The 13,334-nt window shown below is 33.3% G+C and overlaps 1 protein-coding gene across 5 annotated transcripts in view; it reads right to left on the bottom strand.

Annotated features, from left to right (window-relative positions):
- The window catches only part of Sclt1 (sodium channel and clathrin linker 1), a 181,687-nt gene that overhangs the window by 89,605 nt on the left and 78,748 nt on the right, over positions 1-13,334 (bottom strand). For all 5 annotated transcript variants that reach the window (XM_087193286.1, XM_087193285.1, XM_087193283.1 and 2 more), the window contains 2 exons: positions 8,734-8,824; positions 3,361-3,452 (listed from right to left, as the gene is read on the bottom strand). In XM_087193286.1, the coding sequence (XP_087049412.1) occupies positions 3,361-3,452; positions 8,734-8,824 (183 nt within the window). The remainder of the gene's footprint in view (positions 1-3,360; positions 3,453-8,733; positions 8,825-13,334) is intronic.

A 13,334-nucleotide genomic window follows, 5' to 3' on the forward strand; every position in this document is an offset into this window, starting at 1 on the left:
CCCATTCCCCTGCCCTCTCTTCTACCCCTCCATATTTACAAAGACTTTGTTTCCATTTTTTTCTTTTCTCATATTTATTCCTTTCCCTTCTTTCCTTTCCCCTACCCCTCCCATGTGCTCTCCCCCTTTGGACCTTTTCTTCCTATTTCACATTATCTATTATACATTTTGATCCTTATTTACACTTTGTTTCTCACACCTGAGAAACTATTTAGTATTTACACGTGTGTCTGTGGAAATCAGTATGGAGATACCTCAAAAAACTAGGATTAGTTTGACCCAGCGATTCCCCTGCTGGGTATCTTCCTAGAAGAATTAAAAGAATCATACCACAGTGATATATGTGCATCCATGTTCATAGCAGCACAGTTTGTAATAGCTAAAACTTGGAAGTAGCCCAAACGCCCAACAACTGGACACTGGATAAAGAAAATGTGTCTTTTATAAAATGGAGTACTACTCAGCCATAAAGAATGAGAAACTAGAGACATTTATAGCTAAATGGATGTACATTGAGGTCATACTCTTAAGTGAAATAAATAAAATCCCTATTTTAACTGTAGCATCCACTGGTCAATTTTCCCTACTGATAATTAAAACATGGTAAACATTTAACAGTATGTACACTTTAGAACATATTTTGCACTATTTAAACTAAATAAATATGATATAATTTAAGGACTTTTCCCTGTCATTTACAGATAAAAAGGTCAGGTGTTACTAGACGCTAGCCATTGCTACAGCCCCAGAAGCTCTCGCACTGTGCTTAGCAGTACTCAAAACACATTGAATAAATGATGCTTCATGTGAATATGGAAGCCCTTCTCCAAGACTTTTCTCCTCATAATGCAGGGGAAATCATTATTTAGTTACATTGGGATATATTTCAAATTTCTGAGGTCTTTTTCTACTACTCCTGTTCAATAACCAGTATAACAATGGCTGCTCCTTTGAGACACTTCCTTTGCAGAATTATTTCCCCTCCCTTTGTTCTTTGCAAGTATACTTCCCATCCCCTTACCTGGCTTTCTAAATTTTAAACAGAAGCCACATCTAAATGATTAAGACATTAACTGCTAAACAATCTTTTTTAATATTCACAGAACTCAGATATCCAGTTACTTTCAGATTACATCAGAATATGTAATATCTTTCATTATTGTTTAGTTCTGCACATCAACTAACACAAAGCATGTAGACTGCGGTGATGTTTAACTCGCAGAAAAGTAACATGTTTGTAACTAACCCTGAAGGTCAAGGTCAATCGCAATGCTCTGGCCAAAGAAAAGAAAGAAAAGAGGAGACACATGTTCTAGGTGAGAAAGATCCCACTCAGCATATTCTTTTTCTGCTTATTCTCTTTCCTCCTGTCCCAACCTATAAATCCCCTTAATGAGCTCCCCAAAATGGGGTTCTGAGGCAATAGTCTCCCTCGTCATCTCAAGATGCCCTTGAATAAAACTGATTTCCTTCCCACCAACACTTGTCTCCTGAGTATTGGCTTTTGAGTGGCGAGCAGCTGGACCTGGGCCTGGGAACAAGTTGAACATGAATTTCAAGTATGCTTAGCATATGGCTACTATATTCTGTTCAAAATAAAATTGCCCAAAACAAATAAAATTATTATAATTTACCATGTCTTTTTTTCTCTCCTCAAATTGAATTATTATTGATTCCTTCAGGGGACATACCTATTTTCTTCTGCCAATTTAAGTACTAAATCTTACACAATAAAATTCTTAGTATAAAAGAGGAATGTGAAAATGGGAGGGAAGAATATATTCTTGTCAATTTTATTACAAGTATTGTATTAACTGGAAAGATTTTATTAAGCAGATAAATTATTCATTTTATAACAAAATTGTAAAAGTATATGAAAATATCTAATTTTTATATTTCATGTTACCATGGAGATATATAAAGGAGTGTATGATGAAAATATGAAATACCAAAAATACTGTGATATTCTCTCAATCTTTAAAAACATTTTAAGGGCTGTGATTTAAGAATCCAATCATTAAAGTAGAAGTTTGGGGAAATAACACATTTTTTGCTTATACATGTAGATATTATGTCAAAATATTCAACTGATATCTAAAACAAGGGAACTTTTTAGTATGCTAAAAATTACTTCCTATCTTTCAGAAAAGACAAACATATGGTCTAAAGGCATATTCTCTTCACTTAAACAGAAGTTCATAACCTAATTTCAAGTCATGTTGTTTAGCATGCAAAAAGAAAAGGGATTAAGTAGAACGAACATCAAGGGGATCATTCTGACATACCGATGTCTGATACTCAATCCTCTGCAAATATGATAGTAATGGCATTTGAGATGTGTGGACAAATTTTGGTGGTTACAATGATATGAAGTGCAACTAGAATTTAATGTTTGGTGTTAGGGGTGCTAAATATTCCATAATTATTGGCACAGTTTGAAATAACAGTTGTCTAACCCAATAGGTCAGTAATATAGTACCACTGAAAAACCTAACATGGCATCAACTCATGATGGCTAGAAGGCAGAGATCTGTGATTGGAAAAGAAATCAGAAAGGCCACTGGAAATTACAATTCTCAACACAAGAAAGAATAGTATTGGGGAGCAGGATGCCCTAGCAGCATGACTTCTGGGGGAATCAACAGGGCTGAAGGAACAAGCTTCAGCTTGCAAGGCTTTCCTGACATACTGAGCCCAAGATGCAAAAAGAATCTATAACATTCAGCTTCTGTAGCTAATTCTTTCAGGGTTTATGACCCATGATTCCAAAAAAAGTTTTTAAAACTGACATTCTTTTCCTTTCATTGCCTTCTGTTTCAATGGTTTACTTCTATGTAACTGCATTATTAATAAAAATATAGATTTTTGGAGGGTTTGAGATAATATCACAATTTTTTCTGATATGATTTAAAATTTTTAACTGCTCTTAAGAAGAAAGGATTAAAAAGAAAGAAAGGATTTTAGATTCCTAAAAATCAATTTGGTTCACTCCAAAATCTGTTCACTCAAAAGGAATGAAAATGAAGGGGTGCTTTAGTCTTAAAATAAAAACCATAGCTGCTCAGTTTTCTTTTCAATAAATTACTGGACTAAATTGGACACAACTTTCAAATTTATGACACAAATTAATGTATTCTGTAAAGGGTTTAACTCATTAAATAAATAATTTTGGAAATATGTTTAAAGTATGACAATCTTTCAAATATAATTTTTAAAATAATATACAGAAATCAGATTATATCTATGACTATAGTTGATTTAGCCCTATAAAATGTATATTCTAATAAATATAAATTAAAATTCTACCGTGGCATATATTTTGAAGAACACAGACAACACTAGATGTATTTACCAATTTACCTTGTTTCTAATTGTTTTATACTAGATTGTAACTGATGTAAGCGCCTATCTGATGCATCCTCTCTTCTTTGGGCAGACACCATATCCTCCTCCTAGAAAATAAGGAAACTGGAAGCTTACTTTGAGTATTTGGAAAAATTATTTCAACAACTTATAGCATAAAGAAAATGATTCACACCACAAAGTTATTGTGTTGTTAGAATTTTAATATATAAATTTTTTAAAGCAATGTAATAAAAGAAAAGAACCATACTATCAGTACCATATTAAATAATCAAAACATTTATTGCATATAGATTTCTACCAATGTTCCAAACCATTTCTATAGTGTAAGTCTAACAAAACAAGACAGTGATGTCTATGTAGACAATGTTTACAAGATATGTTCTATTTATTGTATTATACTATTTCTCACCATCTATCAAAGCAATCTCTGGAATATCAGTTTTTATCTAGTGATGATGTGAAATATATGAATAGATTTTATTTGTATCATCTTTTCAGAAAAAAATTCTCTATTCCTTCCTGCCTGCTTTCATTAAATATTTTCATGATGTTGCTTTAATTTATCTATTGCTCTTAACTTTATTTCTTTGAATTATTTTTTGGGGAAGGGTTTCTATATGCTTAATTTCTACTTATTTAGATTAATATTAAGTCAATTCAGAGAACACATTGAAACCTTGCAACAATATATTTCCATGTATTAGCTAAGTCTCTATAGTGTCAGTGTCATCATTTATCTATATACTTTAAAAATTTGTCATTAAATAGGGTTAATTCTGTTGTAAGTAGTCATTTCTTTTAAATATATTAAGTGAAAAAATGCACATGTATGATTTCCTCCCAGTTGTTACTCTTAATTCCTATAGTTGCCATCTAGTTCCATTTCCTTTCTAGTGCCTAAAAAACTTCCTTTAGAATTTAAAAAAATGCAGGCCTAGTGGGAATAAATTCTATTTCTGTTTATTCAAAAATGTTTTTTTTAACCTCAATTTCAAAAATATAGTTTTACTGGACATAGAATTCTTAGTGAGCCTTCTTTTCCCTTTAGCACTTACAATATATTATTCCAATGTTTTGTACTTCCAAAAAACATTTTTTTTTTTTTTTTTGCTAAGACAAAACCAGAGAAATAAATGTCATTGCTCTGACTATATCTGACCATGTGGTTTAGAATTCTTTGGAAATTTTTCATGGGAAGAGTTTGGAAAGGTTTAGAGATGTTAGCCAGAGAAGCCCTAGAAGGATATAAGCCAAGCTTGATGAGAGATTCTGGTTGCAGCTCAGAAGACAACAACGCTGATAGATGAAGACAGAAAAGGCCAGGTTCAGGAGGTTTCAAATGGGAACAAGGTCTCTATTAGCATTTGGACTGGAGGCTATGTGTGTTACACTCTGGCAGAAAAATCTGTTTGTATTTTGCCTATTTCCTGAGACTTTGTGGGAGACTGAAATTAAGGGTGACAGCCCAGTTAATCTGGTGGAGGAAATTTCAAAGCAGCCCGATGTTCAGGCTGTGGCATGGGTATTGCTGGGTGACTTTAGCTAATCAACAGTGGAAACCTGAGCAAATATTAGAGACAAAAGTTGTGAGAAGTTTGGAGTTTCAACAGAAAGGAAGATCCTTCAATGTTTGGGCCATAGAGAGCTTGTTTGTGAAAAAGATTAGCATTAAAAAGAAGCCAAGTACTTTGCATCAGAACAATAGAAAAGATGGCTTGAAAGCTTCTGAAGCATTAAAAAGTCCCCACCCTTTGCTGGCACAGGGGTACAGAACTGTTAAGCTTTCATTTGAAAAGAGAACCCCAGGATGTCCTGCTCATGACTCTTACAGATGGACTAAGTGCACTGTACTTAATAAGAAAGACATGAGCCTTTTGGGGGGCTGGGGTGAAACGGTACAGTTTAGATATTAAATGTCCCCACCACTGCCTCATGTGTTTGGAAGGTGACTGGATCATGGGTACATTGTAGTCATCAATGGACTAATCTACTGATGGGTTCAGTAGCTAAACATATTGTTAGGAGATGAGACCTCGATGAAAATAGGTCACTTGGGTGAGGGGTGACCTGGAAAAGTATATTCTTGTCCTTGGCTCCCTTCTCTCTCTGTTTACCGGCTGCCTTGTCCTCTACAATGCCTCTCTGCTATCTTGTTTCTGCCTTGGAGGCAGCTGACCATGGGCTGAAACTGAGTCAAATAAACCTATCTTTCTTTAGGTTGGGGGTATCAGGTATTGTGTCCAGAGATGGGAAAATGACTAATATACAGTTTCTTTTATTCCAATCCCTCAGTTACCTTCCCTTGCCTTCCCTCCTTCTTCCCTTTGATCTCCTTCCTCTTGTCTAATAATCTCTCTTCTGTTATCATGTCATCTTTTTTTTCTTTTTCTAGATTCCATATGTGAGGGAAAATGTGATACTTGTCTTTCTGAGTTCCGCTTATTCTGCTTAATGTAATGATCTCCAGTTCCATCCATTTTTCTGCAAATGACATGATTTCATTCTTTTTTTTTTTGGTTACCAGGGATCGAACTTGGGTCCTTGCACTTGCAAGGCAAGTGGCAGAACCACTGAGCTAAATCCCTGGTCCCATGATTTCATTCTTATGGCTGAAATACACACAAACACACACACACACACAGTTAACTTTAATTCCTTCTGGTATATACTGAGTAATATAGCTAGTTCAAATGATAGCTTAATTTTTAGTTTTTTAAGGAAACTCCAATATCTAATTTCCATAGTTGCTGTACTTGTTTATAATAGTGTATAATGATTGCTTTTTCCCTGCATCCTCATCACAATTAATTATTTTTTGTATTCTTGATGATAGCCATTCTGACTGGGAGAGATGGAATCTCAATGTAGTTTTATTTTACACTTAGGTCATTGATCCATTTTGAGTTGATTTTTTCATAGGGTAAAAGATAGGGATCTCATTTCAATCTTCTACATATGTATATCCAGTTTTCCTACTACTGTTTTAAAGAAGGTATCTTTCATCCAATGTATTTTTTGGAGCCTTATGGAGAATCAGATGGCTGTGGCTGTGTAGGTTCATTTTCTGGGTCCTTTATTCTTTCCACTGGACTGTTTGTCTGTTTTCATGCCAATATCATGCTGTTTTAATTATTACAGCTCTTCAATATTTTTTAAAATTATTTTTTCCCTTTTTTTTTTTTCCTTTCAGCACCAGAGATCAAACTCAGGACCTTGCACTTGCCAGGCAGGCACAGTGCCACTGAGCTAAATCCCTGGCCCCACAACACCCCATTTTTAAAATATATTAAAGAAGGGGCCAGGGCTGTTAAGGTCAAGTTTCAACTTGATTGGCTTTGGGATCCCCTGAGGATTGGTGAAGTACACTTCAGGGTGTGTCCGGGTGGGTCAATGGAGGCACAGCTTGTGATCTATGTCTCTTACCCCTTCTTCTCTGGTGCTGTTTCTCTGCTCCAACTTCCTGGTGATTATAAACTAAGCATCTTTGTTCTGCCAGGCTCTTCGCCATGACGTCCCTGCCTTGGAGCCAGCTGACTATGGGATGAATCTGCCAAACCATGAGACATATTAAACCTTTCCTCCTTTAAGTTGGATCAAGTATTTTGTCCAGTAACAGGAAAGCTAATACACCGAAGATCTCTTCAATATTTTAACTGTTTTCTTTTGGTAGAAGGAAATTTCTATCTAATCAGACTTTTAAAATTCCTTGAATATATTTATAATAGCTGATTTGAAGTCTGTTCTTGCTAACTCCAACAGCTGGGCCCACTGAGAATTTCTACTGAAAGCTTCTCCTTTATCCCCCTAATCTTTCCCTAACATGTATAGACCATACTTTCTTATCTAGTAATTTTTGGTTAAAAGCTGAACTTTTTAGATAATATACTGAAGTTACACTAAATTTTTGATTTGTTCTTTTGAGGATTATGGTTTGTTTGTTTTTTTGGTTGTTGTTCAAGTAGGAAATTATCTTGCTTGGATCTGAACTCTGAAATCTGTTCCTACTACAATATGCAGCAGCTAGGTTCCTAGGGAATTATCTGTGCCTGCATAATTTGAGAATCAGTCCAGATTTGCAAAGAAGTAGGGTTCACTTTCTTTGTGACTTCCTTGCTGCTAGAGAGTCTCTTCTAATTTCCAGCTTTGGGTGGTCTGCCCTCTGATATGTCAAGTGATGTATCTTCAGTTTTCTGCTGCTCAACTTTTACATATATCTAGAATGTATTCAATCATATTTTTTTATTTTATTTTATTTTTTTGGTACTGGGGATTGAACTCGGGTCCTTGCACTTGCGAGGCAGGTAGTGGAACCACTGAGCTAAATCCCCGGCCCTGTACTCACTCATAAAATACAGCAAACTCAAATATCTAGTTTCACATATACATATATCTTTCCAGAGTAAATTTTCTCAGATTTCTGCCTGATTCTTTATTGAACTCCCTGGGGTTGTCCCCAAACCCCATGTGGATTATTTGGCTCTTAGGCACAGGCCTAGTAAGATTTTCATTTTTTACGTGGTTCTCTTATTCCAGGTTTTTTCTTATTAAATTTCCAACTGCTTTCCTAGACTGAAACTTTGATCATGAGTACCTTATGCCCATTTAAAGCTGTTGTTTTCTGAAGCCTTTGCTATGAGGATTGGGAGAATAACCAGATCAGTTTTTACCTAACAATTCTTACCTCTTTCTTTTCAGCTTTGAATGTTTCTAGTTTATAAAAAATTACCCAATTTTTTAAACTGTTTTCTATGGGAGGGTTCTTGTAATCGCTTCACAAATCTTTCACTATTGGAGATCCATACTTAACTTTTTAGAGATCAGGAAATAAAGCTTAAAAAGTTACAGAGAATTTTTAATAATTAGATCCATCTAAATCTTGACTTTTCCTTAACATCTTCCTAAAATTTCTCTCTGACATATAAAAAGAATCTGTTATTGAATGCCAATAACTATTTTATAAATAATAAAATACATTATTAAATGCTTACTTTCTATTTGCATACAACCAATTTGAAAATTTGACCTTAATCTATATTTCACTAATGATGTGCTTAGGGATGATTATGTTTCATTGAATTAGGCTAACGTGGATGGAAATAGAATTTTTCTGATACAGTTTTTCCAATATTATAATTTAACCTACTACTTTCATATTTTATATTTAAGGATCAATAAAATATCTTCTAAAGGGCCGGGGATTTAGCTCAGTGGTTCTGCCACCTGCCTCACAAGCGCAAGCTCCTGAGTCCAATCCCTGGTACCAAAAAAAAAAAAAAAAAACTTCTAAAAACCTTCTTTAATACCTGCTCCAAAATAAACATAGAAATAAAGACACAAACATCCTATTGTCTTAGAAATAGAAAGTACCTTCTTTTGCATTTGTCCCTGCAGATCTTCAGTCACTTTTATTAACTCTTCTCCTTTTGCTACTGAAACTCTCAGATCTAACTTGGCTTGCCTAAAAAGGAAAGTAAATTAATGTACACTGTTCTTATAGTCATAAAAAATAAAAAAATTAGAAATCCAAATTTGGTAAATCATTACTCTATGTACCTAAATTTGTATCTAAAATTCTGAGATATTTACTACTAACAAGAGGATGTTAAAGAGTAAAGAGGAAATATATAGCTAATTAATATTTAATTGAAAAAATTATTTTAATCACTTACCAGTCCAATTATTTAAATACAAGATGACCAAAAATTGCATTTTTTGTTAATTTTTATTAGATAATATAACAGGAAATATAAAAATGACAATTTTATCAAATTTATTCAATAGTTTTTCTGTGTATGGTATATCTTAAAACACTCAAGACACAATGCAACATTATAGTCTGGACAGTAGTATCTGGTCTCTTTCCGAATTCTTTTTGCATTATTGTTTTTCTTTGACTAATACACACTTTACACTGTCATACTGGCCTTCTTTTTTTTCTGTGTGTGGTATAATTTCAATAAAATGTCTACCCACTAAACGTAATGGTAAGAAGTTGATGATGGACATCCTGGTTGGCATTTTACTATGGCATATTTTTCAATTATTTGGTCTATTAGACCTAATCTAAATTATAAATGATTCCAAACACCCCTGTTTTGAATAAATAACAAACAAATTCCACATTGTCTGTCCAAAAGGTGCATAAATATTTTATAATAATATATTTCCTCGCTTTTTGATTATAGGGTAGCTTGTTAATCGTTGGTCAACTTTGTCAACACCACCCGTAGAATTATAATCACTGACCACTATTGGAGTTTTAAAAATTTTATTTCTTCGGACCAGGGATTTAGCTCAATGGATCTGCCGCCTGCCTTGCAAGTGCAAGGACCCGAGTTTGATCCCCGGTACTGGAAAACAAAAAAATTTTGTTTCTTTTCACGTTCTATCATTTCTGTATTATGAACAGTTGACAATAAGGAGACATCTTCTTTGTCTTTCCATTTCATAACACAGACTTTTCCTTTTTGATATGCTAACTTTTTTTCTTTTTCAGATTTTTTGGCATTTCTTTCCTACTCAGTCTCAGTGTCCCAAATGTGTTCTCTTTGTATTGTAAAAGAACATCACTGAGTTCTGGAGAAGTACAAAAGTTATATCTAATGTACTTATGATAAGACTTTTTATAGATTGTAGCACAAAAATTATAGGTTTTTTAAAAACAAATAAACTAAACATGAATTAGTAAAAGAAAATAACCAGAACTTATTATTAGATTTCACTAGAAACAACATCAAAGGCAAAGACAACATTCTAAATAAAATGTATGCAAAAAACAGTTGACATAAAACAAATGGACAAATGAGTGTATCTCATGCAAACATGAACTGACTCTTTGAAATGACACCTGCCTGAGTGACACTTGGGATAGTATGTAAACAAATGTGTTGCTCAACTGACACTTGGGGTAAACTGTTAAGTGGTTAATATATAAATAACTCAAAGTATTTCATTGAAGAAAAGAACTTAATCATCTTTAGAAATTACATAGCAAGTATACTATATAGAATATACTTATGTCTATAATTTCTTGAATTTATAGTTAGAAAAATATTGTCAATTGGCCTTTCCATGAATGAAAGCTTCAATGCCTTTATCACTCCTTAAGTATGTATTATATAACTCCTTAATATAATAAAGTAAAACATCCAGCCAGGGATTTAGCTCAGTGGCACCACGCCTACCTCACAAGCATAAGGTCCCGAGTTTGATCCCCAGTACCAAAAAGAAAAAATAAAAACAAAACATTCATCCCATGGTAATATATTTACTTTCTCAGAGACTATCCTGTTACACTATAGGACAAAATAGAAAAATTTTGGCATTTTTACAAAATCAAGTATGCTTCAACATCTTGATCTCTCAGAGGAAATGATTTTAGAATAAGACTTTCTAAAACAGAAAAAAGATTTCAATTTACTAATGAATCAGTAAGCATGAATCTAGATCACTTCAAAATAAAGAACACTTTTAGGAAGAAAGTAATTTTACTTTAAGAACTATCGTCTTTTATTTCTTAATTATATTTTATGAATGTATTAAAATAAAAATCATATTAGTTCCATTGAACTCACAGAAATTACTTAACCCAAAATTTACAAGAAAATGTTAATTCATTTCCTTTTGACTCTAACAGTATTTATAACTACATTATCATTAGCATCAAACAATATAAAATAAGTTTAATAACAGTTAATAATGCCTCTCAATTAGTTATTAAGTTTTGGGAACTGTTATAAATGCTTTATGGTAAATGTGAATTATGTATTATTATTATATAATACTGAAGATGAGTGAGTTGATATAGGCTCACTAAATACCCAAGGCTTTGCAGTAAGTGATGAAACTGGTATTTAAACAGAATCCTCTGTTATATACTATCATCAAAAATTGGTCCTCAGAATATTTTGAGATTAACCATTTAAGAAAATGGTGAGCTTTAAATAAAACCAGATTATAAAAATTTTAAAATGAAAACATATTTTTTCACTTGACAAATGATTCACCAAATGAGAAAACAGAAACCAAAAGCAAAACCACCTTATATTGATACATGTAAAATCTACTTTACTTTTTTGTTTTTTGAGACAGGGTCTTCTCTAGGTAGTTCAGGCTGGCCTTGAACTCACTATGTAGCCCAGGCTGGCCTTGAACTCCCAGTGATCCTCCTGCCTCAGCCTCCAGAGTGCTGGTATTACAGATGTGCAACACTACGCACAGCTGTAAAATCTACTTTAAACTTGGAGGTAATTCCAGGAGTATATGTACTATATAACTTAATAAATAAAACTATCAGTTATAAAATCCTATATATTTAAAAAGGAAATTCTTAATAGGATATTTATGAGGTGATGATAAAGCTGAGAAAATTCTGAATACTTGGTTCAGTACTTCATTTTCCTATGTTCAGAAAGGTTATAATATTGCTTGTTCTAAACAAGTCAAAACAGGTAATATAAAGTTCCCTGTTCAGTGTAAGCAAACATAAACTGAGAGAATAATCAAAGAGAAAAAATATGTTGGAAACAAAGAGGAAGCAAAGTGTAAAAAGTTGGGAAACCAGTTCTGTCGGTAATTAGTAATGCAATTCACTTGACCACAGACTGTCTCAAAGACCTTATGTCTAACAACAGAGAGGTGAATTAGGTTATCCACCAAGACCAAAATTCTACAATAGATTCTTTTCTGATTTCCATCTAACTTTTCTAATGAGTCAACTTCTGAACTGTCTCTGAATCAAGTATTCTATTTCCATTTCTATGGCCCAATCTTTAGCTCCAACGTTACTTCTCAGAATTACTCTAAATTCTCTATAACACATCTTATCTGGGGAAAAATAGTTACCTCATAATAAAAATTCCTGTTAAAAATGATTTCTGGCCTTCCAGTCAAACTGGAAAAACTTTTAATTTCATGTTTTTGCCATAAAGTCTACATTCCTCCATATAACATACAAGGCCAGTTGTTGTCCAGCCCCCAAGAGTCTCATCTCCTAGCAATTTCCTCCCAAGTAATTCATGTTTCAGGTATAAGAGAATATGCAAATAATAACCCATAAACACATTTTTTTCACGTTTGATTGGACTAGTCTTTTCCCTCTTTTTCTGACAAATTCCCCAAAATTTGACTTGCTTCAAAAGACTCTCCATCTCAAATCTTCACCAGCTTCTCTAGGCAAAAGAGCCTATAATTATAATCTTTAATACAGGTGATATTTTCTACATTATTAAAATCACACTTTAATCAATACTATATGGATTCTCCTTTGTAGAATTACGAATTCATAAAAATAGAACATAAGATAATTAAGCACAAAGATCACATCTTATTAATTTTTAACCCTCAGGAGGTAACACAGTTCCTAGGACACAGCAGATAAGAGAATGTATCCTGAATGAATTTAAGAACGAGTAAAAGAAGGAAAGAATAAAGAGGGAGAGAGAACAGTACTTATAGACATAACTATATCTTATCTGTATATTTTACACATTCAAGTTGACTATTCATGTGTGGAAATCCTAGAATAATAATTTTGTAAACCATTCTTCCAGCTAAACATTATCTTGTATTTCTCTGAACAAGAATCTTTTACTATGTAAGTAAATAACAAAAGCACCCCTCCCAATAAAACAGGCACTGGATTTATGCCTAATTTGTAAGTCATTAAAAGGTAAAATATTCAGTGCTAGGTAAGCAGCTTTGTGGTACAAAGTTTGTCTAAAGCCCTGGGTTCAATCTCCAGTACTACTACAAACAAAACAAATAAACAAGAAATGAAAAATGTGAAACACAAATATGGTTTTGAGGGGAGAATAAGTAGTAGTAGTAGTACATACACTTATTCATTTCCATGTTGTTCTAGGACAGTTAGCAAATAAGTAAATAGGTTTTATATCTAGTTCAGATATGAAACACTGAGAAACAATTCTAGAATGAAAGTCAGAAGGCCTATTTACTCTACAAAAGCT

Source organism: Heterocephalus glaber, unplaced genomic scaffold (assembly GCF_053883595.1).
Source record: "Heterocephalus glaber isolate CG9 unplaced genomic scaffold, H.glaber_assembly_v1.0 deba00001586, whole genome shotgun sequence".
NCBI lineage: Eukaryota > Metazoa > Chordata > Mammalia > Rodentia > Bathyergidae > Heterocephalus > Heterocephalus glaber.